Below are 27,993 nucleotides of genomic sequence, written 5' to 3' on the forward strand. Positions count from 1 at the left end.
CGACTAACTTACCATGCGCGCGTGCTAACCACGCGACAATGCCTGCACAACCGCACCGCCTCAATTCAAATGAGCTTCTTAACAAACCAGGCTTCCTAGGCGCTGCGGCGCGCTTCTGGCAGGTACGTCATTTCGACAATGGGCACCATTCACGAATAGACAGCTAACAGATGACACTTGCAGCGCTCATATGCGTCAGACTATGTCGGCCTTGCGATACTGACGTGCGGGTACATATTTGTGAGTGAGCAACAACATAGCTATGCTATATAATCCCAGATATCCAGAACTGACAAACTAGGCACAGATACAATTCCTCGCCGAACCCTTCCACCGCATGTTCTTCCTCGATAACCTCGCCATCGGCTACCCACACGCCGACGTGGAGCGCGTGCCAGTCTCGTGGCTCTTCATATACGCCGGCGCAGTGCCCCTCGGTATACTCATCGCCTGGGCGCTCGTCCTCCGCCCTGGAACACACAAAGCGCATGTCACGATCCTGGGCTGGTTCATCAGCATGATCTTGACCATGTTCATAACAGACGTGATCAAGAACGCTGTTGGGCGGCCCCGGCCAGATCTGATTGCGAGATGCAAACCCGCTCCTGGGACGCCAGCACACCAACTCGTCACATTCGAAGTCTGCACCGAGACCGATCACCACGTCCTACACGACGGCTGGCGCAGTTTCCCCAGTGGCCATAGCAGTTTTTCCTTTAGTGGATTGGGCTATCTTGCGCTCTTCATCGCAGGCCAATGCCACGTTTACCGCCCTCGCGCCGATCTCGCCCGCGTCCTTCTCGCTCTCGCTCCTCTGCTCGGCGCTGCCTTGATCGCCATCTCGCGCTGTGAAGACTACCGCCACGATGTGTACGATGTCAGTGTTGGGTCGGTGCTGGGTATGGCGGTTGCGCATTACACGTACAGGAGGTATTATCCGGCCCTGAGGAACAGGCAGTGCGCAACGCCGTTTCCTAATCCGGCGGACGGGAAGGGCTGGGGGAAGATCAAGGGAGACGAAGAGAGTTTGAGGGCTGCGAGCGAGTTTGAGCTGGATGACCTTGATGAGGAAGATGGCGGCGAGGGGGAAGGGAGGCCGTTGAATGGGAGGCGGTAAACCGAGTGATTGTGTTGAGATATCTAGGCTGCTTTTCTCCGACGTCTTTGCCTGCAATCACTAGCAGAACCGTTTGCCATATACCCTTCTATTTTACAAAGCTCTCGAGGCAGAGCAACGTGCTGTGGATGACCGTCAGAAGCTCCAGTGAGATGTTGAAGAGCTATTACAATCGACCACTGACTATTCTTTTCTCCGTCATGATCGACCAGTGCCAGATATGCAGCGTGCACGAGCGCGACAGCAGATTGTTATGATGCAACAGCTGACCCTTTTCAGGCCCTCGACATTCCCGACTCACTATGGAGACGAGCACACCATTGATCTTACTAGACTGCTAAAGTCAGCGCTGTACCTGTGAAGTGGCTTGTTGAACGTACGCCAAGTGCATGCAACACAAGGAATTAGGCTGACGCTATCATTGCTAACAAAGCTCGTAGACACACGAACATGACAATTGTGAATTGCCTCGAAACATTGTGACATGCACGCGTTGCGCTGTTCAGATATGATGACGTAGTGCTTCCGCCTCACCCAGAGTCCGGCGGATCTGGTGTGCCAAAATCACCACTTACGAACGCGCGTAGTTAGCCGCCGCTTGAAACTGTTGAATGCTCACCTTGTCCAACTCGATTGGCTTGTCTTGTGTCGAATGCCGCCCTGTTCGGCAACAAGCAGCCCATCGTCGACACGCTCGCACGCATGCCTTCAGCACGACTGAGATGGTATGATAGCCAGAGCCGTTTCTGTTGTTGTATCTCGCCATTTGCCTATGGCTTCTAGTCGAGCTTGCTGGATAGATTGTTTCTGATGTTGATCTTCGACTTTGCGTCTGCGTTTAGCCACATTATCAGCCCGCCACTCCCACCGAGTCCCTACTTGGGTCAGGCCTCCACTCCGTTCCCTCAGCTCGCCATAACGAAATTCGATATTCTCTTCAGCTTGCTCATTGCTAGTGTTGCTGCAACTGAGCCATCACTACTATCATCCAGTCGAGCCTAGAGCTAGATTAAACAGCTTCTGATGTCATGTGCCTGCTGATGGACTAAGCTATTGCGCATATTCATTCTTGCTACTCTGCTTCTCATCACATGTGGCGTTGTCAAGGCTGGCTGGACAAGTGTTGAGGCTAGTAACACCTTGCCACACTTTGTTGGCACTCTTCTACGACAGCAGTCAAGAGGCGCCTGGATATCTTTAGACTCCATAGCACATCTCAAAGGAGACTAGTCATACACATGAACAGCACGACAGGTCGGCCTCTAGACCTCTGGGTTATGGAGATCGGGACTGGGGGAGTCTCCAGGGTGAACTCCCTATCCCACATAGATTGTAGTCGTGTAGCGATGTATATATAGGTATCCCAAAGTCGCGCAAAGGTCTTCAGAATCATCGGTCCTCAATCACTCGACTCGCCTAGCTGCTCCTACGCTCGCATCGAAGATACAGGCTACAACAGTCCAACAATCCAATAGTCCGGCATTCCAAATTCAAAAAAATGGGTGACAGTGACAGCGCTGTTGTGAGTTGATACCGAAGATTTGCATCTAGCTACTAGCAACAGAAACAAATCCTTGCTAGCAACGCCTTCTAGGAGATCGCAGACTACTACTTTGAGTGTCAAGGCGGCTACCTGGGCAACGTCAACATCAAGTTCGCACGTAAGAATGAAGACGAAGGGCAGAATTGGGCAACGCTTGCTTTTCGCCTGACTGGTGCGAGCCACCAGAGCACCGACATACAAAGCCTCCGGAACATAGGCAATCACGGGGCCCATGCCAAAATGGTGGAATGGCTGGAGGCAGGAGAACCAGTACGTGTTACACGCAGCTTTCCAACTTGACTCTGCGCCCTATGGTCTGCATTTGATGATCATCTGTCTAATGGTTTGGCGCAGTTCTACTTTGAATATGGTGCTGCTTCTGCTATGTTTGGGTTTTGGGCTTTCGGTTCACCCAAGACTACAGGATGGTACAAGCTTGGTGGTTCCAAGTGCTACAGTCTCATGTTTGATGGTATGGCAGCAGATGTTGAGATGGGATCAGAGAAGGCTCATTGAGAAGGAGGTTCTGGTAACGAATGCAGTGGACATTTCCAATGCGTTTCTGGCGCGTTCTCTTGAGCAAATGAATGAGGTGTTTTGAATGCTGATGCACTGAGTTTCTATTACAGTAAAGAATAGGGCAAGATATTGAATATCCAAACACTTGAGCTGCTCTCTGTCCGTCTCGACGTCATCTACTGTATCGTCAAGTATGAGAGGCTGAGCTAAGGGCTTTCCTCTACGATTTTCAACATAAGATAAATATGTGAATTTTATGAAAGTGCTGTTCAAAAATGAAACAGTTACTTGGAGAGTTGATCGTGCGGCTATAAGGTGGCTGACTGGCGGTCCTGGAACAGTGTAGCCGGTAGAAAAGTAGAAAGCAGGTGATGTATGCTCAGGTGACGTACCTGAATACATATTCAAGGTATTAGATAAGCGCTGCCTAGAAGAAAAAGACAAGAAGGTGTTTATTGAGACGAAGAAATTCGCATCGAAGTACTGTGACACGCATGCGTCACGATTTCAAGGTTGTCCTATGGCGGAGTATTTCCATTCGGCCCAGGATCCAGCAGCCCGGAGAGCGATCCCGACCAATTGTCAAGGCGGCACTAATCGATGGACACCTAAGTATGTCCAAGGCTGAAGTCTTCCAATCCATCCGACTTCCAAGGTTGTCTTATGCCAAGTGTCGCCGTGTCATACAGCAAACACGTCGTCGACGCTTTCACTGTCGAGCTGCACGGAGGTGCAAGCATGAGAGACATCTCTGAGTCTGTGCGCATTGGGGAAAGGGCCCCTCTTTGTCCCACTTGAACGACCCAGGGCTTCGCACTACCAACAAGCAACAGGGTTTATTCTGAAGTCATAAACATACTGACCGCTCAGGTTTGCATCCAAGAAATCGGGCTTGTGGTTTAGTGGTATAATACTCCCTTAGCATCAGCTCCTGAGCAGTAAAACGCACAGGAACAGCTTGGGAGTGGTCCAGGGTTCGATTCCCTGCAAGTCCAGTTTTGCCATTTTTTTTTACCTTTTCTCCTGCTTCTTTTTGTCGCCGTCGTCACTGATCAAGTTAGTTGTGAGTTGGGCCAATCTTGATCATGTCAGATGGTCCGCGCGAAGAATCACGTCGTCGAGGCTGCTATCATTTTCCTGCAAGACTGTAAATTGCAACCTTCCGTGGTTGCGCGTCTTGAGGTTCGGTCTCTCATAGGGGCTTCATCATGTTGGTTGATATGGCGCCCTAAAGTACATATTCGAGAAGCCCAAATACCATACTTTGGTACCATTAGTCTTCAGTGTAGGTTGGCGCCGTCTACCATGACAGCCGTGGGGATTCTGTCTACCCAAGCATTTGAGCAGAGACAGCCATCACTTACAGGGCGGGGATAATCAGTGGTTGTTGCTCGACATATCAAAGGATATGATTGAACTTGACGACTGGAGCTGCAGAGCATCAACGCGGGCCTTTTTGGGGGTTTGTTTGGGATTGCAGGCACAAATCAAGACGCTGAGCCCAGCCTTCAGACTTACGTGATCAACAGAAGTAGTCATTGGCCAAGTCGGATGTATGATTATAGTGCCTTTTGGCTATACAGCTATGGCACTGGAGCTAGACGACATGACGTCTTCGTAGACCAGAAGACGCGATTCTTTGGGAAGATGGAGAAAGTGGAAAGCCGGGGCCGCCATTGGAAAGTGAGAGGAGTGAGTGGAAGAGCAGAGCGGAAGGCGCAAAGGTCGAGGCGTCTCCGCATTCAGGCCTAGCGCATCACGCAAGGAAGGAGCACTCATACCCTCAAAGGGTAGAATGCAGCATCTTTGGAAGTGGTATCTTGAAATGTGGAGCTCACAGTTGGGAATAGACCTAAGGTTGCATGTGCAAGTGTTCATTTTTAAACTTGTCAAGTACTGAAATCCTCCAGCCAAGGTATCTTTGAGCCCATGGAGGCTAAATAGCAATATTTTTAACGCCGGAAAATGCAACCCATTAACACCAGTATATGCAGATCGTAAATCATGATCTTCGTTTCGCGACGCGGCCGCCGGTGCGTCCACCGGTGAATGGCTTCAGTGCGCCCTTGCCTCGCGAGGTAGGGAAGGAGACCTTGTTCTGGGGTCTGCGACGGAGCTGCTTCCGGGTCTGGCTCTTGTCCTTGTTCTTGCGCGAGTTCTTTGCTGAGGCGGCGGCACCGTCGACGTCCATATCTAAGAAGTCAAAGTTAGCCCTTGATTCTCACTCAGCCAGTGCGGAGGAAGCGGGTCAAAGGCGAATTTGAGACGGCCGTGGTCGGTGAAGCCCAGGATATCAGAACACAGGCCCAGGTGGAAACACAGATTTCTGAGCTCGCAGTCGTCCTCTGCTGAGTCGAGGGCAGTGGTCGAGGGGTCGGAGAGGGAGCGCGGCATGGGGACAGTGAGTAGCGACGAACCTTTGGGCAAGTCCTCCTTGGCGGCATCGTCGGCGGTGCTGGCTGGGACACGGTTAGAGGGCGCGTGTGGTAGCGGGTGGGTCGGCGACTCACTTTCTTCAGTTTCCATGTCCGTCTTTTCGGGCTTGGGCTGCGCAATGGTCTCGAGAAGTTTGGCGTGCAGACGCTCGGCGCGCGCCTGCTCTACGGGGCCAAACACATTGGCGCGAAGCTTTGTGCGGTTGGCCTTTTTGCTGCTTGCTCGTGCGCCCTTGGCCATTGTGTCTGTGTGAGGGTGGGAGAGGATTGGCAGCGACTGTCTGGGGCGGAGGCGTTTGGTGGTCGGTGGGGGAAAAGTCGAGGGAAATTTAGTGGCAAGGCGATGCAATCAAGGCCGGCCCGTGCCCATGTCGCGTTCTTCGCCTACCGGTAGTTGCAGGTGACGCTGACTTCGGTATATACCCAGCTGGAGATGCGCTCGCCGCGAGAGCCGCCGCCTACGTCGACGGCCATATAACCCAGAGAGTCGCATTGTGGCCTCTCCTCGTCTGTCTGCCCCCCCCGCCGTTGTTCCGCCCGTGCCTGTGCTGTTCGCCCTGCATCGCCGCCTGGTTTTTGGGAAGTCGCGACCAACGCCCTTCACTGCCGTGACCTCACCCGACGTCGCCTGCAAAAGAGAGAGACAGAGAGACTGCCTGCGAGACCAAAGCCCCAGATGCCTTCGCGGAACATTCTCTACCGGTAGCGCCTCACCTGCAACCCCCCGAAACATTGCCAGCCCTCGCACCCTCGACGCCGACGGCCGCACACGATGGCGTCCAGTCTGCAGCAGATGGCTGCCACCATAACCGAGCGCTCAAAGACTCTGATCAACAACGACCTCAAGAAAATCCTCAAGGAGGAGGGCACCTCGCAGACGGGCAACAAGGCTGCACTGCAGGCGCGCGTCATTGGCCGTAGGTATCTCCGCTCCCCAGCATCAGGCCTTGCTGTCGCCTCGACACACGTGCTAACCTGACCTTCACCTCACCAGTCATCGCCAATGCAGTCTCTAGGAGCGACACGGACCTTTTGCGGCGACTGCAGTATCGCGTGCAACACCACGGAGAGGCGCCTCCGCCAGCGACGAGCAGTCCCGTAGCTCCCTCGTACTCGCAGCCGCCTGCGCCCATTGCCAACGGCTACAGCATGGCCAACGGGTACCAAAACAACGCTACCTACCAGCCGTACCAGCAGCCCCAACAGCCCCAGCAGCCGCCCATGCCGCCCCGACCAACATACTTCTTCAAGGACAGCCCTTTCTTCGAAATCCGTGAGCTTGTGCTGAGCAACATGTCGTTGGACGCTTCGCCAACCCACCGTGCCACTATCTCGCGGAATCTCACCCTCAACGAAAACCAGTCGGCACGCCTGAGAGCGGATCCGTCCCTGCGCCTGCTGCTCTTTTCTGCCCTCGAACAGCCTTTGGCTCCCTACTCGCGTCTCGATGTCGCCTTCCCGTCTCAAATCGAGGTCAGGGTCAACGATGAAGAGGTCAAGGCCAACTACAAGGGGCTGAAGAACAAGCCAGGCTCGACGCGTCCAGCAGACATCACCGCATTTGTGCGCACCAAGGTCGCCAACCAGCGTAACAGCATCCTCATCACCTACGCCCTGACTCAAAAGGCAAGTCAGTCGGAGGTTTCTTATCTCGTCAACGCCCCAAAACATGACGTCAAGCTGACTTCCAAATCCAGAAATACAACCTGTTTGTCTACTTGGTCAGAAAGTTTTCCGTCGAGGAGCTCACAAAGCGCATCAAGCAGCGCAATGTCATCACCAGGCAGTCGGTGCTGAACGAGAGTATGTCCTCGCACTAGGTATTCGACGCGCGCAGCATGACTAACCCTACTGCAGTGATGAAAAAGGCCAATGATCCCGACATTGAAGTTGGATCGAGCGTCATGTCGCTAAAAGACCCCATTTCTACCTTGCGTATCGTTACCCCATGCAGGTCAACAGTGTGCACGCATAACCAATGCTTCGACGCCGACTCGTTCCTGCAGCTCCAGGAGCAAGCTCCTACATGGACATGCCCAATATGCAGCAAGACGATATCATATGAAGCCTTGGCCGTCGACCAGTACGTCGAGGAAATTTTGAGCAAGGCCCGGAATACAGACCAAGTTACCATTCAGCCAAGTGGAGAGTGGTCCACCGAAAAGGACACGAAGCCCAAACAAAATGAGCACCACGACGATAGCGATGACGATCTCATCGAGATACTAGACTACCGTGTACAGGCCATCAAAACCGAAGCCGCGCCAACACCCACTTCGCTCAGTACCCCTCCGCTGCCTTCCCGGGAGCCTTCTACTGCCCCAGGATCTGCACAAAAGAGAAAGTCTGAAGTGGTGGATCTGACTTTGAGCGATGATGACGAGCCAGTAAGACCAACGAAAAAGGTAGCGTACACTACCCCCAATAGCCTCCCTGATCCGCACCGTCGGTATCATTTACCTCCCCTTGGTAGTCACTCTGCTGCCCATAGTCGTCCATTGCCACCAGCCTACCACAGTGGGTCTCTCGGTATGCGCTCTGAATACTCCCGGCCTCCATCTACACCTCCACCACGGCATGGGTATCAATCCTATCGACCAGCACAGTCCGCTTCGCGGCCCAGCTATCCTGGACAGGGTACTTCCTCCTACCCTACGTACCTCGGCTCTTCCTCCCCTTAGAGTACATGTTGCGTGTTCTTTTGTATCTTTCTTTTGTGTATGAGTATGGTTCACCAGCTAACACTACCTCGCCTTTGCAGGGCAGGACAGGGACCGGATGAGGTAGCATATCACCAACCTAGGCAGCCCATTCCTTCGCGGACTGTTGCGCCGTGGAAATGCTGTGTAGGCTGACCAAGTGAAGTTTCCTACATGATCCTCTCATCTCTTTCCTAAGTTGTCAAGAGGGATTTAGCGCGAGGCGTTTGGGAGAGGCTACATTTCATGACCATCTATCTGCTTACGGCGTACAACAGAGGACATTGAGGATACCACGGCATGGGAGATTTGCATGCATTTTGAGAGCTGACACGAGCGACTTTCTGCAATGACGAAACAGAGCAGAAGCTGCGAGGCAAAGGAAGGGGTTGTAGAGGGAATGTGGGGGTGCTGGTTCATGTAAAATCGAGTAGTAGCAACGACGTCTTTTGGCCTCCACTATCCCAGTTAATTTCAAGTCGACTTGGCATGATGTTCCACTGTGATAGAACTACCCAATCCCTAGCTGCTGGACAAGTTCCTTGCTCATGTCACTGTTCTACGTAGATATATTGTCTTTGCGGATCATGATGTAACCTTTATGGCGTTCTGAACTCGTCTTTGTTGCAGCGCTTCATTTATGCAGTTATTAGGGATCTCTGTTGGTTAGATTTCCTTTAGCTGATTGTGATGAAGATCTGGAACATGAAGGCAGAATGTAAGAGCATGGTACAGTCGTTTCAAATGCACTATCGCATCATGGATTTTGTCGACAGAACCGCTATAGTCATGTTCATCGCAAAGTTTGATCCTTGTGATCAGTATATGTCGTGGATCAGGAGCTAGTATCCTGTTACAAAGACAGGTACATCAAGAAAGTCGTTTGACCCATAACGAATCCATGTCATCCAGTACCAGAAACAGGTTGAGATCTCTGGAACCACTGACACATTGAATGTGTTTTTGCATTTTTCTGAACTTCTATGATCTGCTTGCAAGCTTACGAGGATGACCTTTTGGTTTCGACGCTGCTGCAGGTTCTGATGCCTCGCCATCAGATTTTGGTGCTTCCTCTTTGGATTTTAACATGTCGCCTCCAGATTTTGATCCTATTTCCTGTTCACGCTGAGCTAGGGCCTTTTCTCTTTCATCTAGCTCGGCCTGTCGTCGATCAAGCTCCTTTTCCCGTTGATCAAGATTCTTTTCCCGCTCGTCCAGCTCCTCACTATTTTGCGTGTCAGGTTTCCCGTCAGCGTCCGATGGCTCTGTCTTTGCTGGCTGTGATTCGCTGTCGTCTTGCTTCGCATTCAGCTTCCGTGGCTTCTTGCGACCCTGGGTGTCACTCTTTTGCGTCGGATCGCCTCTTGATGACTCCTCAGGCTGGCTTTCGCCGGGCTTTGAGTCTGGATTGCCCCCGGTAGCTTGAGCGCCAGCCTTCGCTGCATCCGACACCTCTTTCTGATCCGGCATCATGCCCTTTGCACTCTCCATCCAACCTTGGTCAATTTCACCTCCACCTCCCTCATTCTTGAATTTTTCAAGCTCCTCAGTACCAGGCATCTCTTCCTCATTAGCCTGTCCCACCATCTTCTCTAGCGTCTTCTTCTGCTCCTCACTTGCTGCCCATTGTGGGATCCAACTCGTGAGCTTCTTCATCCCCTTTCCGGCTACTTTGCCCATATTCACCCATGGACCATGAATTGCCCCTGTAACTCCACCCAATCCCGCACCTATCCCACCGAGAAGAGTCGAAGAGATGCCGCCCACTAAAGTGCCTGTTATAGCACCCAACGTTGCCCCAGGTGCGACACCAAGGCCTGTGCCCGCCGCCATGCCCTGGAAGGCGCCTGAACGAAGATATTTTGCCGTTTTTCCGAAAGACTCGGCCTCGATGTGTGCGTTTGTAGCCTCTTCTGTCAGTCTTTGCCGTTCATCTGGATTGCTGGCGGCGGCCGCGGCATCTTTCAATTCTTTTGCCTTCTTCTGTGCTGCAAGGGCAGCGTTTGCGGCTTTTCCGGATTCTTGCCGCACTTCCTCTTCGGAAACAGCAGGCTTGTTAGACTTTGAGTCATCTTGTGTTTTCTTGTCTCCGTCTTTGTTCAATTTTTTTGGAGGCATGATTGTGGTTGTCGTTCTCGCAGTTGTAGCTGCTCTAGCAAACAACCCCTACCGGTAATATACCTACGTCATCGTCGCTAGCCCCACTGAGAAGCCTGAATTGCACGCGTTCAAGACGCGTCACGACCGCCCAAAATTCATCCTTCGTGCATGCATGCTGTTCGCTTCACAAGAACAATTAGTATCACTGCGGCTGTCGACAGGTTTCATTCGAGTGCGATGCACAGCGAATTGTGCTCGAAGAGGTTACTCGGCACGTCGGGATGGCCGCGACAGGAAATCGCAAACACATGATGGCGGGCTTGAATAGTGTGCAAAGTTTGATACTGACGCTGAATAGGACCCTATCTATCCGGCGCGGCACATCCGACCGTCGGTCTGAACAGTCCAAGCCTCGCTACCGACACCAACCGTAGCGTAGAACAGACCAGAGGGATCCCATTTCTTCTTGATCTTCAACAAATTGCCGTAGTTCTCTCCCCAGAATGTATCAGCAAAGTTTGGTTGACGAAAGTCAGCCTCGTTCACATATGACCCACTACCCGGTGTCGCAGCCTCGACAAGAGGAACGATTTCGTTTGTCATCTTGTCCTGGACTGCAAACGCTTCCGACCACGGAGCTGTAAAGTTCCACGGAAGTGTCAATGTCGCATGTACGATTGCCTTGCGCCAGGCTGGGTGGACTGAAGTCGTCTTCTGCGAGCCAAAAGACTTTACATCTGTCCCGACTCCGATCCAAGTCACTCCCTTTTCCACGACAGCCTTCCAGGTCTCGGTGATGTTGCCGACGACGCTCCGCGGAATCAATCGGGTACCGTACTGGGCGATACCTACTTGGATGTTGCCGAGAGGAAGAGGGCCAAAATATTTGTCGTAGTGCTCATAGTACGTGTCGAACTCACTGTACTCAACAGTATACTTGACGCCTTTGGAGTCCAGCCTAGCAACGAAAGGCGCGAGCATGGCCTTGACCTCGACCTCCGTCTTGTTGTAGGCGTTTAGTGGGGAGATCATGAAGAAGGAGGATGTGAAGTAATGGACGACCATTGCTCCGGCATCTACCATGGCTGGCAACTCCTCGTGAAATGCTTGGATAGCGTCGTAAAACACATCCTGAGCATTGTCCGTTGTGAAAAACGATAGCGAAGCACCACCGAAAACAGCCTCCTTGTGGGCCTTGACAGTCATACCAACCACGACACCGTACGTGCTGCCACCCCCGCCGTTGAGAGCCCAGTACAGATCGGCATTTTCCTTAGGGCTCGCATTAACAAGCTTTCCGCTAGCAGTTACGACTTCCCAGTTTAGGACGTTGTCCGCAGCAAGACCAAACCTGGTACTAATGGCCGAGTGCCCGCCACCCTGTGTGTAACCGCCAGCGACTCCGACTGTAGGGCACTCGCCTCCAACCACAACCAGGCCCTGGTCACGGGAAGCAGCCATGAGCTCAAATCCTTGAACACCGGCACCAATCTTGAAAGCTGGGCCCTTGTACCCTGAGCCGTTGTATGCCGGGACATGGGTAATGTCCTTTAGATGATGTGTCCACACCGCTAGTGAGCCCGCGCCGGTGGAACGACCGAGATAGTCTAAACGTAAGCGTACGAAATCAGTATATGTCTCACACACAGTTTTTACAGAGACACTTACCATGGCCCGTGTTGCGAATTACAAGACGGATATTCTTCGATGCAGCGAATGCGATTGCTTTCTGAACGTCTGCAGGTCCAGAGGCATTGACGGCATAACGAACGTAGTTGCCAAGTTCACATGGGCGGTCTCGAGGCTGAAAGGGATCGCAGCTCTGGTTGGCGAAGAAAGGTGCCATCACAGATGAGGACGATTCATAACTAGCTGTCTGTAAGTATGCCATTTTGAATGCATACGATTGATACATACTGGATCTTCTCGTACTGCCACTGACTCTTCAGGCTTTCACACGTCGCGTTGTCAAAAGTCGAACCGTGACAGGGTGCGCCCAGAGGTACGGTAGCCACCAATCGCCCGCTTACTGTCATGTTCAAGCTGTTCCAGTCTGATTGAGAAGGCCATGACTTGTCTCCCGGGAACGACTTGCATTGATTTGAGGTTGGTTTGGTGGCAGAAACGACGCTAAGAAGCGCGAGAATGAAGACGAAAGAACGCATGACAAGGGCCCTGGGAGAGGAAAATTCTGGCGACCTGAAGAACATTGACCTGTAAGACATACGAATTAATATAAAGAGAAATTCAGGCGCCTTGCATGCGGCACGCTTAATGGTGGCAACAAGGTTAGAGTAGCTGTGGGACTACAGATCTAGCCTCCGGTGAGATGGACCGTCCCGGTACCGTGCACTACCCTACGACCGCCACGACTAATTTCCTTCGATCCTTTTCGTCGACATGAAGTAATCACGAAGTCAGAAGCTTACATGATCTGTAGGTGGTCGATACGAACAGTCGCTTTGTCAATCTGGACACACTGCTAACAGATGAACATTAACTCTTCAGAATTACTCTGCTGGCGTGGTACGGCGTAACTGCCATGGATGCGAACAATCGGGAATTGGGGCCTGCATTAACCAACAGGGATCTTTTCAAGCTTTCCTCTATCGAGACACATCCGATGCAACCGACCACTCGGTGATGCGATAAAATCGAACACCTCACATTAAGCTATGTAAGGGGGCGGCATTCGGTTTACCTCATCGCCGAGTGGACTATTTCACCGCAAGGGCTGGTCGGCGGCTCTCCAGACAATCTGCAATCGTCCCATCTTGTATTTCCGGACCCTTGAAATTACGGGTTATACCACCGAAGAGTGCCGAAAACTATTCCCGTCGCAGTTACCAATATGCTATGATATAATGGTCTAGCTCAGACGAGAAGGTGGTGTCTCGTATAGGCCGATGCTTGAGCTGCTCTGCAACCATGTGCATTAGCTGCTAGCCTGCTATAACTTCGGAGAATACTGGGGGCACTCGCACGTTTCATCTCGCGAGAGACTTTATTCTTATCTCGACCAAGGCATCCCTTCCTGGCCAGTACATGATGAACAGGGTAAAGTTGATGCTAACCCTACACCGGTTTCGACCTTGTTGGCGACCAATACGCCGGGTACGTTCGGAACAACGCAAGTATTAGCTTCTAAGGCCTAGTAAGAATGATGGTATTCTTGCGATGGCAATGCGAAATTTCTACAACAACTCGAGCGAAAATCACCACGGATAGGTCGGAGCAATGGGTTGGACCTACAATACTTCAGATGATGCTGCCAACGACGGACCATATATCACTGCTATCGCAATTGTCTTCACAGCCTTGTCGCTTTCGGCCCTGTCCCTTCGTTTTTACGTGCGTGGCTTCATGATTAAGGCAGTTGGGGCTGGTACGTACTGTGATAGAGGATACGCTTTCGATACATGATTGACGATCGTTGCTAGACGACTGGATATTGATCGTGACTTGGGTCAGCAGCTATACTCTTTGCTGTAGCTTTGGGACTGACAATCTTACAGATAGCGTCCTGCGGCTTCGCTGTTGTGACTATCATCCGTACGTCGATTGCACGGGCTGCCGCGACACTGCGACTGACTTCATGGTATCAGAAACTAAATGGGGCCTTGGACTAAAACATCTGGAGGACATGCCTATCCAGAATCTGTACAACTTCGGACTCGTAAGTACCACAAATTCAAGTGGAGAAGGCTCGTTCCTGACCAAACTAGATACAGTACATGGGTGCACCATTGTGAGACGAGGCATACGATACGATATCGATCCACCTAGCTGACACCCACAGCTACATAACTAGTATACTCGGCTTCAAACTCAGTTTACTGTTGACGTATCTAAGAATCATGCCAAAGGGCACTTCGCGGAGCGCGACCATCACTGTGATAGTCACATGCATACTCTTTCATCTTTGCTTTCTGATCGTCCAGACAAACCTTTGCCAACCGGTAAGTCCTAGTTCTTTCTGATCCATAGCGCTTTGCTGACCCGGCCGAGGCCGCGAAACAATGGGATCCTTCTATCACCTGGGGTCAGTGTCTGCCAGCCGTCCCCTTCTACACCAGCATGGCATCTTTGACGATTTCATTCGATATTATAGTGTAGGTACATCACTAGCAACTGTCGGTAGAAGCTTACTCCAACAGCATGTTCCTGCCGTTCCCCGTCCTCCTCAAAAGCCACATCCAGAAGCGGAAGAAATTCGCCTTACTCGGCCTCCTCGCTCTGGGCACCTTCATCACGATTATTCAAGTCCTACGCATCCGAACCATTCGAAACCTAGCCAACTATCTCGATTCAGCCAGTCTAATCATGTGGTCGACTATAGAAAATAATCTGGGAATTATCGTCGCCTCAATACCGACATTGACACCTCTCTTCAAGTACTTTGTCGAGAAGACACAAAAGAGCTCAAACGGCAATTCTGCAACGCGATCGCGGTCTCTATACGCTTTGAAGTCGAGACGCACCACGAGGCAAGGTTCCGTCCCGCTAGGCAGTGGTGTTCATGAGGCCAGGCATGATTCTTGGCCTTTTGAGGGTGGGAGCGAGGAGTTTATGGTGGGAGATATTGCTGCTATAACAAAGAAAACGGAATTCACTATTTCATCTTATGTCCGTGAAGAGTCGGACGGGTCGGACAAGTAGTCATCTTCCATCGCGGATAAGATATGAAAGATGTTATGATTCAGGTATTCCTTTAGCACTTATCATATATTTAGTGTTTATCCGACGAGATTATTCATATCTAAGTTGACCTCGGTTTGCCTTATCAATTGTGAAGGTGTCTCAGCATACCGAAGAGATAACCTTAAACGATGAACCATACTACCCTGCGGAGCCATTCCATGGAAGGCTGCATTACACGACAAATCAACAAAAGTGAGCGTCATGTCCGATGCAACCAACACCAAGGGGAACTAGAGTATGTTTGATTTGACGATGACAAGATAGCGCATGTGTTGATGGTTTGTAAGGCATCATATAGGGTAAGATGGTCAGATTCTCCGGAAGTTTATTTGCACCTCGTCAGCGCTTTCCGGCATGAAGACATCTATTTCTAGACAATGCATCTGACACTCTTATTATTCATTTTCCCGTGTACGATCACCCATCTGGCAAACGCATGCCTGACGTGCATGAGGATGTTCACTAATGTGACATATCCACTCGAGTTGGCAACTCTCCTTCACATTAGGCGAGAAGAGAATCAAGGGTTTGAAGGTTGAAAGATTATGTCCGAGTACTGAGCGGCGATCGTTGTAGGTGGCGAGTTGATAGATTTCTTCGTAAATGTGGAAGATCAGTTCCGAATACTCTCAAAGCGGCTAAAGGATCACATGGCACGGAAATTATGTAACAGATAGGCAAACAGTGATTGAACATGGTTAAATACTACAGCAGATTGGGTATGTAGACGCCAGAACTTATCCAAAAATGTAGCATTGGTGACTCCTGTAAAGCAAACTCCGAAACGTATAGGCGAAGTTAGATGGCGGTCTGAATTACCTGACAGACGGGACAGCAAAGGCGTTCATATGACGAATAACCCGGTCATGTCAATGGCATAATCGGAGGCTCTGGAGATATTGGTACTACGCCGTTACCAGCATTCACAGCTGAGTACCCCTCCTTGATCTGAAAGAGTCAGTACTGTCATGTCGTTGTTTGAAGTTCTTCTCGTACCAAGTCGAAATGGGTTGTGGTCCGGAAAGCGCCACCTCCTGTTTCAGGTCCGTCGCTCCAGTATAGGCGCCTCAACCAAGCGTGGAGACGTGGATAGTCTTTACGTATCATTTTCTTGTTACATCTGAAGAAAGGGTAGTATGCCACGTCGAAGCGAATGATTGTTGTGTATAGTCGAATGTCGGCCTCGGAAATGTATTGCCCGAAAAAGTAAGGGTAGTGCTTAGGCTGCGAGAGATGGTCTTCGAGACGATCAAGCGACTCGAAAAGCTTGCTGACATGTTCGTCGTAGGACGCCTGTGAAGTTGCAAAACCAACTTTATACACGCCGTTGTTAACAGCGTCGTGTACCCATGAAAGCAGCGACTCCATCTCTGTTTGGATGTGCGCAGGTCTGAAACCAGCCACTCCTTTGTTAATCTCACGACGTTCTGGGGGTAGAAGAGCATCGAAGGCATCGAACAACATGCGATGGATCTCGGCGGCATCGTTGTTGACAGCGGTACCTGAGCACTGTCAGTCTACAGGCTATCACGCTAATCCTCGGGTGAGCCTTTTTACCATTCATTGTATCCCAAAGCAAAGGAATCGTGATTCTGCCGTTGTAGTTTGGGTCTGCCCTCAAATAGATCTCTTTTAACCACTTCGCACCATACACGGGGTCTCTCTCTGGCCCACTACGCCCAGAGAAGAACCAGCCATGCGATGCATCTCGTGCATCGACCTCTACCAAGTCCAAGACATCTTGCAACCCCTTCAGTGCGAAAACAATGGCGGCTCGGTGTGCCCAGGGACAGGTGTAGTTGATGTAAAGTACGTATCGGCCCTTTTCGGCAGGAAAGCGCCCAGAAGGTATCCTATGTCGGAACTGCGAAGGCATGTGTGGCTTCCCTCGGCTCTGAATATCGACAGGGCTGCGATGTGGTGGCTTTGCAAAAGAACGTCAGTAAGCGTGCGCGATAAGAGTGCACTGGAAGGAAAAACCTACTCGAACCGTTGTAACCGCCATAGCCGGTGGCTTTATTATTCTTGACTGAAGCTAAGCAGACCAACTCTGAAACATAACCCTCCTGCAGACGGGCAGCCCATGACGTTTTCTTAAAAAGCTGGGCCTTTTTCCCCTAGCATGTTGTGATTACAAAACAACAGACTGTTGACAAGGGTGACATCTGATTAGTAGGGGCTACGCGTGGGTGTCAGCGCCCAAGGATTACAAAATGCGCCAAGTAAGCTGCCGACTGGGAGCAACCGCTTTCAACAGCGATATAGTGATTGTGCTATATGTGATCGATAGTTCCTGCTCAACAGCGAGACAGACTCATTGCAGATGCGGTAGACAGATGGCGTGAAGGGTGAGCACGTGCATTCCGCCCCCGCCGAAGAGCCGAGGCTCGCTAAGACCAGAGTTTTAGTTCCGCTCTGTCGCACGGCATTCGTTATCCTTTTTCAGTCCCGATCCGTTCTGTTGCTCCAACCCGCGTCGCAAAGCATACAGCCGCATGGCTTCCTGTAATGCCCTTGTTGTTGTCCTATCAAAGTGATTCTACTGGCGGATAGGGCCGTCGGTGACGTGGCCGAGATGATTGGCGCCCTCTCTTAGTCCCATTGAATACCACAGCCTTGGACGGATTACCTGGTTTGCGGTCCTATAAGAAATGGAACAACGGCAAACCCAATGTCAAGAGATGGAACAACAACAATCCCGATTTTGAAGAGATGGAACAACGGCAATTCCGACTTTCTGTTACTACATTTTTGATAAAAATTTACCATAAGGCTTCAAGAGTCACATGGTTGGTATTCTGTCTGTACAACGATCAGTAGCCACGCTTCATGAAGTTGCCAAAGAGCCAAGTATGCGATTTGCCATCACAAGCTTGTTCGCAAGACGCACACCGTCGGAAGAATTGATCGCACTCCCGCCCGCTTGTGTCATTCAGCACATATGTTTAACTTCCTGGCATCGCCTGTACTCCCGTCACAAGATAGGATCACTCGGTGATGGGAAAAACCCGAACATTTGTGGCCCATGCTTTGGCCAGTCGGTATTCGCTTTTTCCCCATCACCGAGTGGGATCAACAGACCACCGTGTAGGAAGCGGGGTATGCCGGTGCGATGCGAGGGAGCACATCTGACAGTACAGTCTATACGGCATCAGGCTGAAGGACGTGCCCATTGCTCATGGTCGCGCCCTCTAAACACTTGCCAAGAGAAATTCTACGAGTCACCGTGCAAGCCGGGCTTTTTTACTCGGTCTATGCAACGCCTGCCAAACCTTGGGAGTGAGACGGTTCAGTATGGTTGGTAAGTAAATGTCAGACGCTGCAACAACATGGGCCATTCGGTATGGATGCCCATGTCAAGCAGGACATGCAGACAATTACGCACGATGACATTGACACCAGATGAGACCAAAGTTCCACGCTGCTGCGTTCATGGAGCTGTAGGCTTTCTGAGCTCATACACAGGGTGCCATGCGAAAGGATATGTTATTGCGCATATTCCACACTTGCTCTCTTGCTTCTGGGTCTTGGTCGCAGTTCCACAGGAAACTTGGGCGTTTCGGGACCGACTTTTGCGAATGCAGATTATGTATACAAAATACTGATTGCATTACCATTAGAGCAAAATTCTCTCGATGACGTCCACTTTCTCCGCAGGTATGAGTATACGGCGCCGATCCGATTACTCATAACGCACACATCCAAGCTATGTGGCCCACTTTAATAGGAACGCCAATTACCATCTGGAAACGAATTCAGGCTGTCTCATTCGCTAACGCATACGCGCGTAACGATAGTGGATGCCCAAGTACGAAATACGCTTGACTCTGCGCTTGATGCTATTGTCATCAATAACATAAGCAATCTCGTATGACATGAATTCAGTTCTTCAATCAATCTGCGTAAACATCGCGCGAATACGACACAAAGCGCGATTCATGCAAGATCGGTCGAGTACAAGGTTGTACACCGGCTACACGGTATACAGTAGAGGCTGCAGGCATCCAGAGGGAATTCCATGAGTTCAACCATGACACAAACACGCACACAAACATGTTCGTTTGCTTGCTCGTTGTGCGACATGTGTTGTTCTCGCCGCTAGTTCAAGCCAGTTTTAAGAGTCTACTAAGGCAACACGGCGTCTCCAGCATCCGGACTAATCAAATCAAATCGCATCTCAGCTTCCACCAAAGTACTCGAATCAAACGTTTCCGGAGATCTCTCCGATTCTTTGTTTAGTCATCGAAAAGAGTTTCAGCAGCTCGAGTGACGCCCCCTACATGGATGCTGGTGCGACGTTTCTGAATATCCTGCGGTGTCATTGGGGAGCAGTCTGCCCGCAGACCGTTGCAACCCATATACTTGAACATGGCTTGGAGGTGTCCGTATTACGGAGAGCAATTCAAGTCTCGAGCCCCCCACGCCTGGATACTACACTAGTGTAATCATGTTTAGATCTGCACGGCAATATAGAACGAGTACCACCGACTGGTAAAATCGGCTTACGGACACAAGAGATAATATCAGTATCGTAAGCTCAAAGTCGTCTTAACATGTAAGCAGACATGCACTCTCCACTACGGGAGGGTCTTGTGTTGATTAGGTTGGCCTTTCATAATCAAACGATTTATGCCTGATCATTGTAAGTTGGTTTGAACACTCATGTTGACGCTTACCCTCTTCACACTCGACAGAACATGACCACTGTCAAACTTTTGTGGAAGCTTGTGGTTCTGACGGCTATATTGGCAAACTAATGAGCAGTTTGCTGGGCTTGATTGTTTACTAAACTATCACCCGAGGCTCTTACTCCCACCAGCATACATTTAACTTCCCCAGGTTTTCTCCTCGATGCGTGTATTCGTAATCCACTATTGGTCATTCTGGGACTTTTATCCTTGTTCGGTATGATCGATAGGACAGAACGAGAATGGTGCGATCGACTGAGACTTGTGTTGATCCATATATAAGACATGCTCACTGGCTCTGGTTTCCAATCTGGTCAACAGTCCAAGGTACAGGACATGCGGACTCACTGAAGTGGGCGTTTGCGGGCAGCGCGACAAAATACCAAAACGTCGATTTGAAGTTAATCTTTCTTGAGCCATATATTATCATATATGGTTCTTGGGCTATGGTGGCGATGATGATACGGTAGTATTGAGTCGCTCACTTTCGTCTATGGGTCATAGCCGTACCATGTATGGTATGAGTGTACCATGCAACTGCCTCGCGATGCCTTCGTGAGTCAGAGGTGAGGATAGCATATATATGCTGAACGTCGATTTGACCAAAGTCACGACTGCGGGTCACAGTTGTGGGGCCTGGAAGCCATGTCGACGGCGCACCGTGATGAGAGAGTGAAGAGAATCATGTTGTTTAACATTGCGATATTCCAGGATGACAGGAGGTACCTACTCAAGGAGATCAAGGTGCCAATCGTGTATCTGGTTGGAGGGCTGAAGTGTATGTGTTTTAATACGGTAAGTCTGCCTTTCTTGCGTCTTGGTCCTGATGTGATCCGATATCCACGCTGAAAGTACGATAGTCGGCTAAAGACTTTGCGCTGCTGAACGCGGAGCTTCCTAAACTCAGGGCCAACCCGGAACTTTCGCCGCTACGAATGGTAGCAAACATGCTAAAGCAGCTGTGGCATACTTGGTATGGCACTGGAGAGGTACTGCGAGTGCTCAGGCGTACATACTTGACGGCGGTCTAGAAAAGGACAGCTGGATTGAAGAGCATGCCAACTAGTGTCGTGTCGCTGTTTGTGTGCACCGAGATATGTGTGGCGATGAAGCATGCTGGCTCACCACAAATAATGGAAAGAGATTCATGCGCAGATGACGTGGGAGTGAGACCATTCTCCAAAATGATACCGGTGAGCAATTCTGTCGTGGTGTAATTTTCGAGCTGTAGTGCAAGGGCTGGGCGAAGGCTGTGTGCTATAGAGCTGAATGAGGAAACACCAAGCCACACCGTCCAGGCAAGGCAGAATCGGCAACTGAAGCCTCGCAAAGCCCAAAGGTATCGAGGTGAAATGCTGGAGGGTACTTGGTTATGAAAGCGATATCTTAACTTCGTTCGCATGTGGCAGTGCGCGCACAATGGCTGTTCAGGCGGCTCGGAGCCAACGTCATGGTCATGGCCATGACCCAGCAACCGTCGGCCAGGAACGCGCTCCCCTAGGCTCTGAACCGCCTAAGTTTGTTGCGACCCGTTCTCGACCCTCTATTAATAACCACCAACGACGCTGCAGTCTGGTTGCCGGGTTAGGCACAAACCCTGCTGAAGCGAAGAGCGGGCTGCGCGGCGGGGACGCGACTGGGTGGTTTACAGCGTCGGGATCCACCACGCAGTGAGGCTGAGACTCGAAAGGTGTCTGACATAACACTCTCCATCCTTTCCCGTGTTGCTCGACGAATCTACGACATTCTTTGGCAGCTTTGACGTCTCCTTGCGCACACGACTCGACGACGACGACGCTGTTTCTGTTTGTTGTTGGTGGGCATTTTGCATACCGCAGAGAGCAGACTCGGAGGCACCCAAGCCCACCGTATTGACGTATTCGCAGGGCTGAGTGAGCTGTCTGTTTACGCTCACCTTTCCCGGCTTTCCGCGCCCTTCCACACATACCAGGCCTTTGAGGGACCTGGACATACACAAAGACAAACAATATGCGGATACCACAGTCATATATCCAAAAGTGCAAGGTGGTGGCACATGTTTTCCAGGCCATCTTCGTCTTCATAGCGGCATGTCTGACTATCGCCGTCATGACCAAGGAAGGGGATATTGGAGGGCCTACTAGATATTTCTTTGCCATGGTGAGTAGCATCCTTTCCTCTACGCTTTGTGTGCGACGCTGTCTCAAAACCCGGCCTACCGCGACAGCATGGACAAGGCTAACAGAAGATTGGCTACAGTGTTTCCTATCTATACCCGCCATCATCTACCTCACAATGGTACCCATGTGGTCGCGCGCCCAACGCTTTGCCTCGGCCTACGCTTTCCTCGCTGTCGACGCTCTATACACTATCCTTTGGTTCGCGGCCTTTATTGCGGTAGCTATGTGGAACGCTGAAGGCATCAAGGAGGGAGCCAAGAGAGCGAAGATTCCGGATGATGACCGGAACTGCACAACGTTCTTATACGGAGACGAGGCCAAGTGCAAAGTCAGCAAGGCCGCTGTAGGTGTCGGTGTCATGGTGTTGTGAGTACTCTTGGTTGTCTGTGCGTGGAATATGTTGCAACATTTACTAACCGCCCGTAGCCTCTTCTTCGCCATCACAACAGGCGTATCCGGCTACTACCTCCACAAGTATCTCCGCGAAGGCGTCATGCCCTACCAATCCTCCAAGGAGAATGCACACTACGCCTCGGGCGACTCGGCCTACAACAACCCCAAAGACACAACTTGGTCCACCGAGATCGAAACCGCAAACGGCCGCGACTCAACCGATTCCATCGATCGCCGTACAGATCGTGGTGGCAATCAAGAAGAGGACGAATACGCGCTGCTGCACAGCACAGAAACAGATGAAGGCAGACACCCTGGCCGGCCGCTGAGTTGGGGTGAGGATAGAAATGGGGCTTATGGTGGTGGTGGTGGTGGCAGAGCGCCTGTGCCCCCATACGCCGAATACAGAGACAGCGGAAGCATAGCTGCTGGCGTGGATGCTCTAAGTCCAGGTGGTTATGAGGAGTATAGGAGAGAGGCCAACGTGGGGCCTCTGGGCGGCATGGGCGGCATGGGCATGGGTATGGAACGGCAACCCAGCCACGTCAGTCACGCTGGGAGTGGGTATAGCTTTAGTGGCGGGCCGGAGCGCCTGAATTAAAGAGGCACAGTCTGGAGGAGAGACGTTGACGTTGAGTCGATTTCGCTTATGAGCGCTTCTCTTGCTACAGAGTGGCTAGATCACATTGCATTGGGCTTATGGTTGGGTCTGGCGTCTTGTTTGGAACTCATTCATTCCTCGTCCTGCGCTTTAGCGAACTGCTTTTATGTACGAATACTCAGCTCTTCGCACCGAGACTTGTGACAGCAGTCAGCGTTTGGCGAAACGTTGGACGAGTTCTAAATCGCGTTCGTGCTGCCCAGCGATTGTGTAGAACCAATATGCCTCTTGCTTCTTCCACCATCGGTTGGGGAGATAGGCTTCGAGCATATAGTACTCGTCTCGCTGATATGGAAACTCCAAACTCGGCGGCCCGTGTTTGGCCAGAAACGCATCCGTTTCTTGGGCAGCCTCATCTGCCGTCATGTCGACATGGACTCGTTTGTTCCCTCTGTTCTTCGAGTGCCGCCGGATGGCGCGGACGGTGGAATCGAGGTGCCGTTGCAGGATGACGGCGTGCCACAGCGAATTCTCGATGGCTTTGCGAGCGATACGTGCGTGGCGGGCTACCAGCTCCGTATTCCACTCTGGTGTCTGCCCACGTGGTATAATGGGCAGTGGGGTTCCAGAATCAAGATAGTCTTGCCAGTGCGCAAAGTCGAGAACTAGTCCCAGATTATTCCACGTCAGGATGCAAGTCAGACAGGTGCACAGCTGGTGTGCATCTGGCGATTGAATGTGTTGGTACGGGCGATTATGTATATTGAGTTGCTTCTGACGCGCGGGGTCTACGAGGAGGGGTTGTATTGCAGGGTCGACGTCGGCGAGCAGTCTGGGCGTGGGGAGGCATTTGACGAGGATGCTGTAGCGCCGTGCGATAATGGCATCGCCAATGACATTCGCGTTGGCTGCAACGAGGCCGTAGAAGCGGCGGTTGACCAGACTGAAGTCGATGACGTCGCGGGGGCGGAGATATTTGAGGCTCTCGAGGATGAGCTCGGTCGGCAGCTTGGTAATGTTCACAATGGCATCGCGTTTCTGCTGTCTCGAGGCATTCTTGCGCTTCATGCGCTCCGTCTTCTTGTTTTTGAGCGTGAGGGCTGCCGTCTTGTCCTCGAGCGGCTCTTCATCGTCGCTGACAGCATATCGTGGCATAGTTTCGACGTGGGACAGAAGGCATCCGAGAGTGAGGGACGGTAGGCATGTTCCAGGCCAACCCCGCAGCACAGCCAATCGGGTATAAGCAAAGTGCGCATACCATGTTCGCCTCCCCAAAGCACGCCACTCCTCACCACTATTACACCGTCAATGACAAAGTGCGCGCTGATTAGTCATATTCAGAGCAAAGCGGCCAATCTTCAATAAGGCGTCATGTCTCATTTCTAAGCAAAAAAGACCATACATAAAGTCCCGCTAATTCAGTGGTTTTTACCTTTTCGTCTTCATCACAGCCGAAGCATCCCTATGAGCATAGCCAGGAGAGTTGCATCCTGTACTAGAACATCGTGAACCCCCTTCGTTCACCGCTCTACAAACCTACCTCAACCAGTCCCCCACGATCCATACCTAGGAAGCCACGCGCGCAACCACTTCTCCCAGTCTGAAGCCCAATCAATCAAGATGACCACGGCAAACGTCTCCCAAATCGATACCGACTCTTATATCGGAAAACCATGGGGCAAGGTTGACGGCCCAGGCACCAACTTCATGTACAAGTGGCACGAACGATCCATCCACAATCTACGAGGCCGCGAACACGAATTCAACACCGACAACTCAGGTTTCGCTGTATATCAGTATCCCGTAAAGGAAAAGCTCTTCGCCGAGGATGCAGCAGTACGAGGAGGCTACTATGATGAAGTCGAGGCTTTACTACGTGACAAGCTTCCCGGCGTGAAGAAAGTCGTCATCTTTGACCACACGATACGAAAACGGGACAAGGATTCTCCCCGACAGCCTGTCCAGCAAGTGCATGTAGATCAGACGGAATCTGCGGCAGAAGCACGTGTTCGTCGCCATCTCCCGCCAGATGAAGCCGAACAACTGATGAAGGGTCGCTGGCAATTGATCAACGTATGGAGGCCCATCGAGAACCCCGCCTCAGACTTTCCCCTCGCAGTCATTGACTGGAGAACAACATCGCCCTCCGACTTTGTTGCTACAAACCTTTTCTACCCCAAGCGCGCCGACTCCATGGACATCGACGACCGTGGGAAAGAGGTTCTCCCCGATCCCAACAACTACACATCCACCGAAGGCTATGAAGTCAGGGGTGAGACAATGTGTGTGGCACCAAGCGACAAGCACCAGTTCTACTATCAAAAAGATATGACGCCTGACGAAGTTCTGTTGCTCAAGTGTTACGATAACTTTGGTGAAGGTATGGCCTTGGGCAAGAAGGGCATCGCTGTGAGAACACCGCACACTTCTTTTGCGGATCCGAACACGCCCGCAGATGCGCCAGGGCGTCAGAGTATTGAAGTTAGATGCTTGGTGTTTTATGAGTAGATTTGGTTGCTCAGGAATGAATGCAACAGTTTCCAATGTTACTTGGTAATGTCTATTGATAACTCCATCTAAACGGTCTAGTGAGGCGGTGAACCTATAGCCACAACCTAAATTAAGCATTCGTATCGTAAGATTAAAAACAGGACAGTGGTAATCTATCAAGTGAACAACAATAACCATGCGCATCTAAGCCTTGGTGTGGGCTTCAACGCGTGCCTCTGTAGATTCCAACTCAAACGAGTCGGCAGCCTGGGGCCTCCAAAACCTTTTCTCGCCCTTAATTGCACGGATGAACCAAGGTTGGGCGCGTGGCGAGTCTGAACGGACTAGAGAAAAGCCTAGTTAGCACGGGATGCGGAAGACATCAGCATATGGATAGACTCACAGCTCCAGTACTCCTTGTCGTCGTAGTCTGGTGGGAGCAGGCGCCCGCCCGAGATGGCACCGAGAGCCCACGTCGTCGTGTTTATGATGGCGAAGCACATGATGCCAGCGATAAGTCCATATGCGATTGAGTATGAAAAGGGCATGAACATGAGCGTGACAAAGGCTGGGATGGAATCACCGGGATAATTCCAGTTGATGGCCAAAACACCACGCATCATCATGCATCCGACTAAGATGAGGGCTCCTCCTGTCGCCCAAGGTGGGATGGACGCGAAGATGGGCGCGAAGAAGAGCGAGATGAAGAAGCAGATACCGGTGGTGATTGCAGTCAGACCTGTACGACCGCCTTCTTGGATACCAGCCTGGGAATGTTAGCACGGTGGCATAGAACATGTCAAGATACAGCACTTACACCAGACTCAACGAAAGCAGTAACAGGCGATGATCCAAACAGGGAGCCAATGGAGATGGCGATAGCATCAGCAGAGTAAGCAATAGTACTCCTCGGAAAGTCACCCGTATCGGGGTCGACAACGCCTGAGAAACGAGCCATGGAGTACAACGTGCCTGTGGCATCCAGGATATCAACGTAAAGCATGGTGAAGACAGCTAGAGCAAATTGCCCACCCACGTTGGACAGATCCCAGTCTTGTGCCAATAGCGTATGCTTGATCGGATGGAAACCGACAACGTTCTTGAAAAACTCAAAACGGCTGTCGCCAATTGTCGTGCGTGGGAAGTAGGTGATTGAAGTGTCCCGGGGCCAACAGAAGATCGATACCAGCGCGATACCAAAGATCATTGAGCCACGGATTTTGTAAGTCATGAGCAGAGCTGTAAAGACACCGCCCACAAGGAAGCCGAGCCACATGGCTAGATTTGGGTGTACAAAGTCAGCATGTGTCTCACTTGCAGTCCGTACAGGAACACTTACTCGGGTTGGTTGCTTTGTGCGAGAGACAGGCGCCAGTGTCCGGGTCGAGGTACTCAGAAGGACAGCCTCCAAGTTCAAGGGGCGTTGCTCTGGCCCCTGTGATGGCACCAATACCAGCCGAGTATGAAAGTCCGATCAAAGTGAGAAAGAGGCCAATACCTGCACCGCACGCAACTTTGATACTGGCAGGAATGATTCGAGCCAGCCACTGACGGATACCAGCAAGGGAGAGTGCGACGAATATGAAGCCTTCAACAAACACAGCAGTCATTGCGACGCGGTAGTCGATTGGACCGGTGCCGTGAAATCCTACAATCTGATATGCCAGGTATGCATTCAAGCCCATTGCTGGTGCAAGTGCGACAGGAAGATTTGCAAGAATGCCCATGAGGAACGAGCCAAGCGCTGCAATAGCGGCAGTAGCAGTCACAAAATCGCGGTTGATTTCGAGGAGACAGAGAGCGTAGGCTTCGTCGTTGAGACATGTTGGATCGATAGGGTCGTTGCAGACGCAGGTGGCACCAGAATCTGTGAGAACGGAGGCCTGGAAGGGGTAGTGTTGTTAGTACGGCTGTACCATGTGCTTGTAAATTGATATGTATATGATTTTACTCACGTTGACAGCGATGATGTATGCCATAGTGAAGAAGGTTGTCAGGCCAGCACGTATCTCAGTGGTGAACCTTGCATTTTTTATCTCGTTTGGCTTTGGCAGTCAGTGTTGTGTGTTACATTAAACGTCCGAGGACGACGTACATGTCCTGACCCGTCAAGATGGAAGTATCTGCCCACAAAGGAAGCAGAAACCACATCGTTAAGAGCAGCCTTCTTCCGTTCGATGAAGCCCATGATGTGTCAAGAAACTGAAAGCAAGAAAACTGAGACGGTATAGCAATCCTGAACCACTTGCCCAGAGGCGACGACGGAGATGGATCTCCAGATATATTTGCCATGCTCGTGGAGGAATTCGCGGAGGCTACACCTAGTGCAGGGGATGGAGCGTAGCAGGTGTGCTCGCGTCATGCAGGTGCCCGCAAGGATCCCGCATGAAGTTCGTGGTAAGCCACACAAAACGCATCCTTCGCCATCGGAGATGGGGACACATTGAGCGGATGTGGAAGACACTACGCGCGGAAAAATCTGCCGTTTCGCTCAGGCAAGCCGAGAGGCTAGATGTAGCTGTTTCGAACCTGTTGTCCCTCGGTGGAA

The 27,993-nt window shown here is 51.3% G+C and overlaps 11 protein-coding genes across 11 annotated transcripts; 5 read left to right on the top strand and 6 right to left on the bottom strand.

Moving 5' to 3' along the window:
- Positions 1-8: 8 nt before the first annotated feature.
- Positions 9-1,172, top strand: ACET3X_008256 (uncharacterized protein). The gene is made up of 3 exons (XM_069454409.1): positions 9-122; positions 184-240; positions 308-1,172. The coding sequence occupies exons 1-3, from the start codon at positions 39-41 to the stop codon at positions 1,115-1,117; spliced, it is 951 nt and encodes a 316-aa protein (XP_069303858.1). The 5' UTR covers positions 9-38; the 3' UTR covers positions 1,118-1,172.
- Positions 1,173-5,181: 4,009 nt separating this feature from the next.
- Positions 5,182-5,855, bottom strand: ACET3X_008257 (uncharacterized protein; the record flags this gene model as incomplete). Its single annotated transcript, XM_069454410.1, has 3 exons — positions 5,182-5,372; positions 5,405-5,638; positions 5,690-5,855. The coding sequence occupies 3 exons, from the start codon at positions 5,853-5,855 to the stop codon at positions 5,182-5,184; spliced, it is 591 nt and encodes a 196-aa protein (XP_069303859.1).
- Positions 5,856-6,386: 531 nt separating this feature from the next.
- On the top strand, positions 6,387-8,396 carry ACET3X_008258 (uncharacterized protein; the record flags this gene model as incomplete). The annotated part of the gene is made up of 5 exons (XM_069454411.1): positions 6,387-6,531; positions 6,609-7,255; positions 7,312-7,417; positions 7,472-8,019; positions 8,376-8,396. 5 exons carry the CDS (start codon positions 6,387-6,389, stop codon positions 8,394-8,396), a joined length of 1,467 nt encoding a protein of 488 aa, XP_069303860.1.
- Positions 8,397-9,274: 878 nt separating this feature from the next.
- ACET3X_008259 (uncharacterized protein) lies at positions 9,275-10,445 on the bottom strand. Its single transcript, XM_069454412.1, has one exon. It carries the CDS (start codon positions 10,429-10,431, stop codon positions 9,295-9,297), a length of 1,137 nt encoding a protein of 378 aa, XP_069303861.1. The 5' UTR covers positions 10,432-10,445; the 3' UTR covers positions 9,275-9,294.
- A 328-nt stretch (positions 10,446-10,773) lies between these two features.
- ACET3X_008260 (uncharacterized protein) lies at positions 10,774-12,621 on the bottom strand. The gene is made up of 3 exons (XM_069454413.1): positions 12,331-12,621; positions 12,082-12,281; positions 10,774-12,020 (listed from the first exon to the last, which is right to left on the bottom strand). Exons 1-3 carry the CDS (start codon positions 12,576-12,578, stop codon positions 10,780-10,782), a joined length of 1,689 nt encoding a protein of 562 aa, XP_069303862.1. The 5' UTR covers positions 12,579-12,621; the 3' UTR covers positions 10,774-10,779.
- Positions 12,622-13,650: 1,029 nt separating this feature from the next.
- Positions 13,651-15,072, top strand: ACET3X_008261 (uncharacterized protein; the record flags this gene model as incomplete). Its single annotated transcript, XM_069454414.1, has 8 exons — positions 13,651-13,798; positions 13,854-13,879; positions 13,929-13,965; positions 14,019-14,089; positions 14,139-14,161; positions 14,213-14,372; positions 14,422-14,525; positions 14,571-15,072. 8 exons carry the CDS (start codon positions 13,651-13,653, stop codon positions 15,070-15,072), a joined length of 1,071 nt encoding a protein of 356 aa, XP_069303863.1.
- Positions 15,073-15,978: 906 nt separating this feature from the next.
- On the bottom strand, positions 15,979-17,119 carry ACET3X_008262 (uncharacterized protein; the record flags this gene model as incomplete). The annotated part of the gene is made up of 4 exons (XM_069454415.1): positions 15,979-16,062; positions 16,111-16,616; positions 16,672-17,038; positions 17,099-17,119. The coding sequence occupies 4 exons, from the start codon at positions 17,117-17,119 to the stop codon at positions 15,979-15,981; spliced, it is 978 nt and encodes a 325-aa protein (XP_069303864.1).
- Positions 17,120-21,791: 4,672 nt separating this feature from the next.
- ACET3X_008263 (uncharacterized protein) lies at positions 21,792-22,955 on the top strand (the record flags this gene model as incomplete). The annotated part of the gene is made up of 3 exons (XM_069454416.1): positions 21,792-21,941; positions 22,041-22,327; positions 22,388-22,955. The coding sequence occupies 3 exons, from the start codon at positions 21,792-21,794 to the stop codon at positions 22,953-22,955; spliced, it is 1,005 nt and encodes a 334-aa protein (XP_069303865.1).
- A 210-nt stretch (positions 22,956-23,165) lies between these two features.
- Positions 23,166-24,110, bottom strand: ACET3X_008264 (uncharacterized protein; the record flags this gene model as incomplete). Its single annotated transcript, XM_069454418.1, has 1 exon — positions 23,166-24,110. The coding sequence occupies one exon, from the start codon at positions 24,108-24,110 to the stop codon at positions 23,166-23,168; it is 945 nt and encodes a 314-aa protein (XP_069303866.1).
- A 242-nt stretch (positions 24,111-24,352) lies between these two features.
- On the top strand, positions 24,353-25,558 carry ACET3X_008265 (uncharacterized protein). The gene has a single exon (XM_069454419.1). It carries the CDS (start codon positions 24,576-24,578, stop codon positions 25,461-25,463), a length of 888 nt encoding a protein of 295 aa, XP_069303867.1. The 5' UTR covers positions 24,353-24,575; the 3' UTR covers positions 25,464-25,558.
- Positions 25,559-25,649: 91 nt separating this feature from the next.
- Positions 25,650-27,633, bottom strand: ACET3X_008266 (uncharacterized protein; the record flags this gene model as incomplete). The annotated part of the gene is made up of 8 exons (XM_069454420.1): positions 25,650-25,789; positions 25,849-26,212; positions 26,263-26,417; positions 26,478-26,723; positions 26,779-27,033; positions 27,079-27,328; positions 27,401-27,490; positions 27,541-27,633. The coding sequence occupies 8 exons, from the start codon at positions 27,631-27,633 to the stop codon at positions 25,650-25,652; spliced, it is 1,593 nt and encodes a 530-aa protein (XP_069303868.1).
- Positions 27,634-27,993: the final 360 nt, after the last annotated feature.

Source organism: Alternaria dauci, chromosome 8, assembly GCF_042100115.1.
Source record: "Alternaria dauci strain A2016 chromosome 8, whole genome shotgun sequence".
Taxonomy (NCBI): Eukaryota; Fungi; Ascomycota; class Dothideomycetes; order Pleosporales; family Pleosporaceae; genus Alternaria; species Alternaria dauci.

Bases quoted from the DNA above. Each gene is read 5' to 3' on its own strand.
- ACET3X_008259 (XM_069454412.1), bottom strand. From the start codon at position 10,431: ATGCCTCCAAAAAAATTGAACAAAGACGGAGACAAGAAAACACAAGAT.
- ACET3X_008265 (XM_069454419.1), top strand. From the start codon at position 24,576: ATGACCACGGCAAACGTCTCCCAAATCGATACCGACTCTTATATCGGA.
- ACET3X_008260 (XM_069454413.1), bottom strand. From the start codon at position 12,578: ATGCGTTCTTTCGTCTTCATTCTCGCGCTTCTTAGCGTCGTTTCTGCC. The intron at 12,282-12,330 runs GTATGTATCAAT...ACAGACAGCTAG, and splicing joins TGGCAGTACGAGAAGATCCA to TTATGAATCGTCCTCATCTG. The intron at 12,021-12,081 runs GTAAGTGTCTCT...GCTTACGTTTAG, and splicing joins AATTCGCAACACGGGCCATG to ACTATCTCGGTCGTTCCACC.
- ACET3X_008256 (XM_069454409.1), top strand. From the start codon at position 39: ATGCCTGCACAACCGCACCGCCTCAATTCAAATGAGCTTCTTAACAAA. The intron at 123-183 runs GTACGTCATTTC...TGACACTTGCAG, and splicing joins CTGCGGCGCGCTTCTGGCAG to CGCTCATATGCGTCAGACTA. The intron at 241-307 runs GTGAGTGAGCAA...AACTAGGCACAG, and splicing joins TGACGTGCGGGTACATATTT to ATACAATTCCTCGCCGAACC.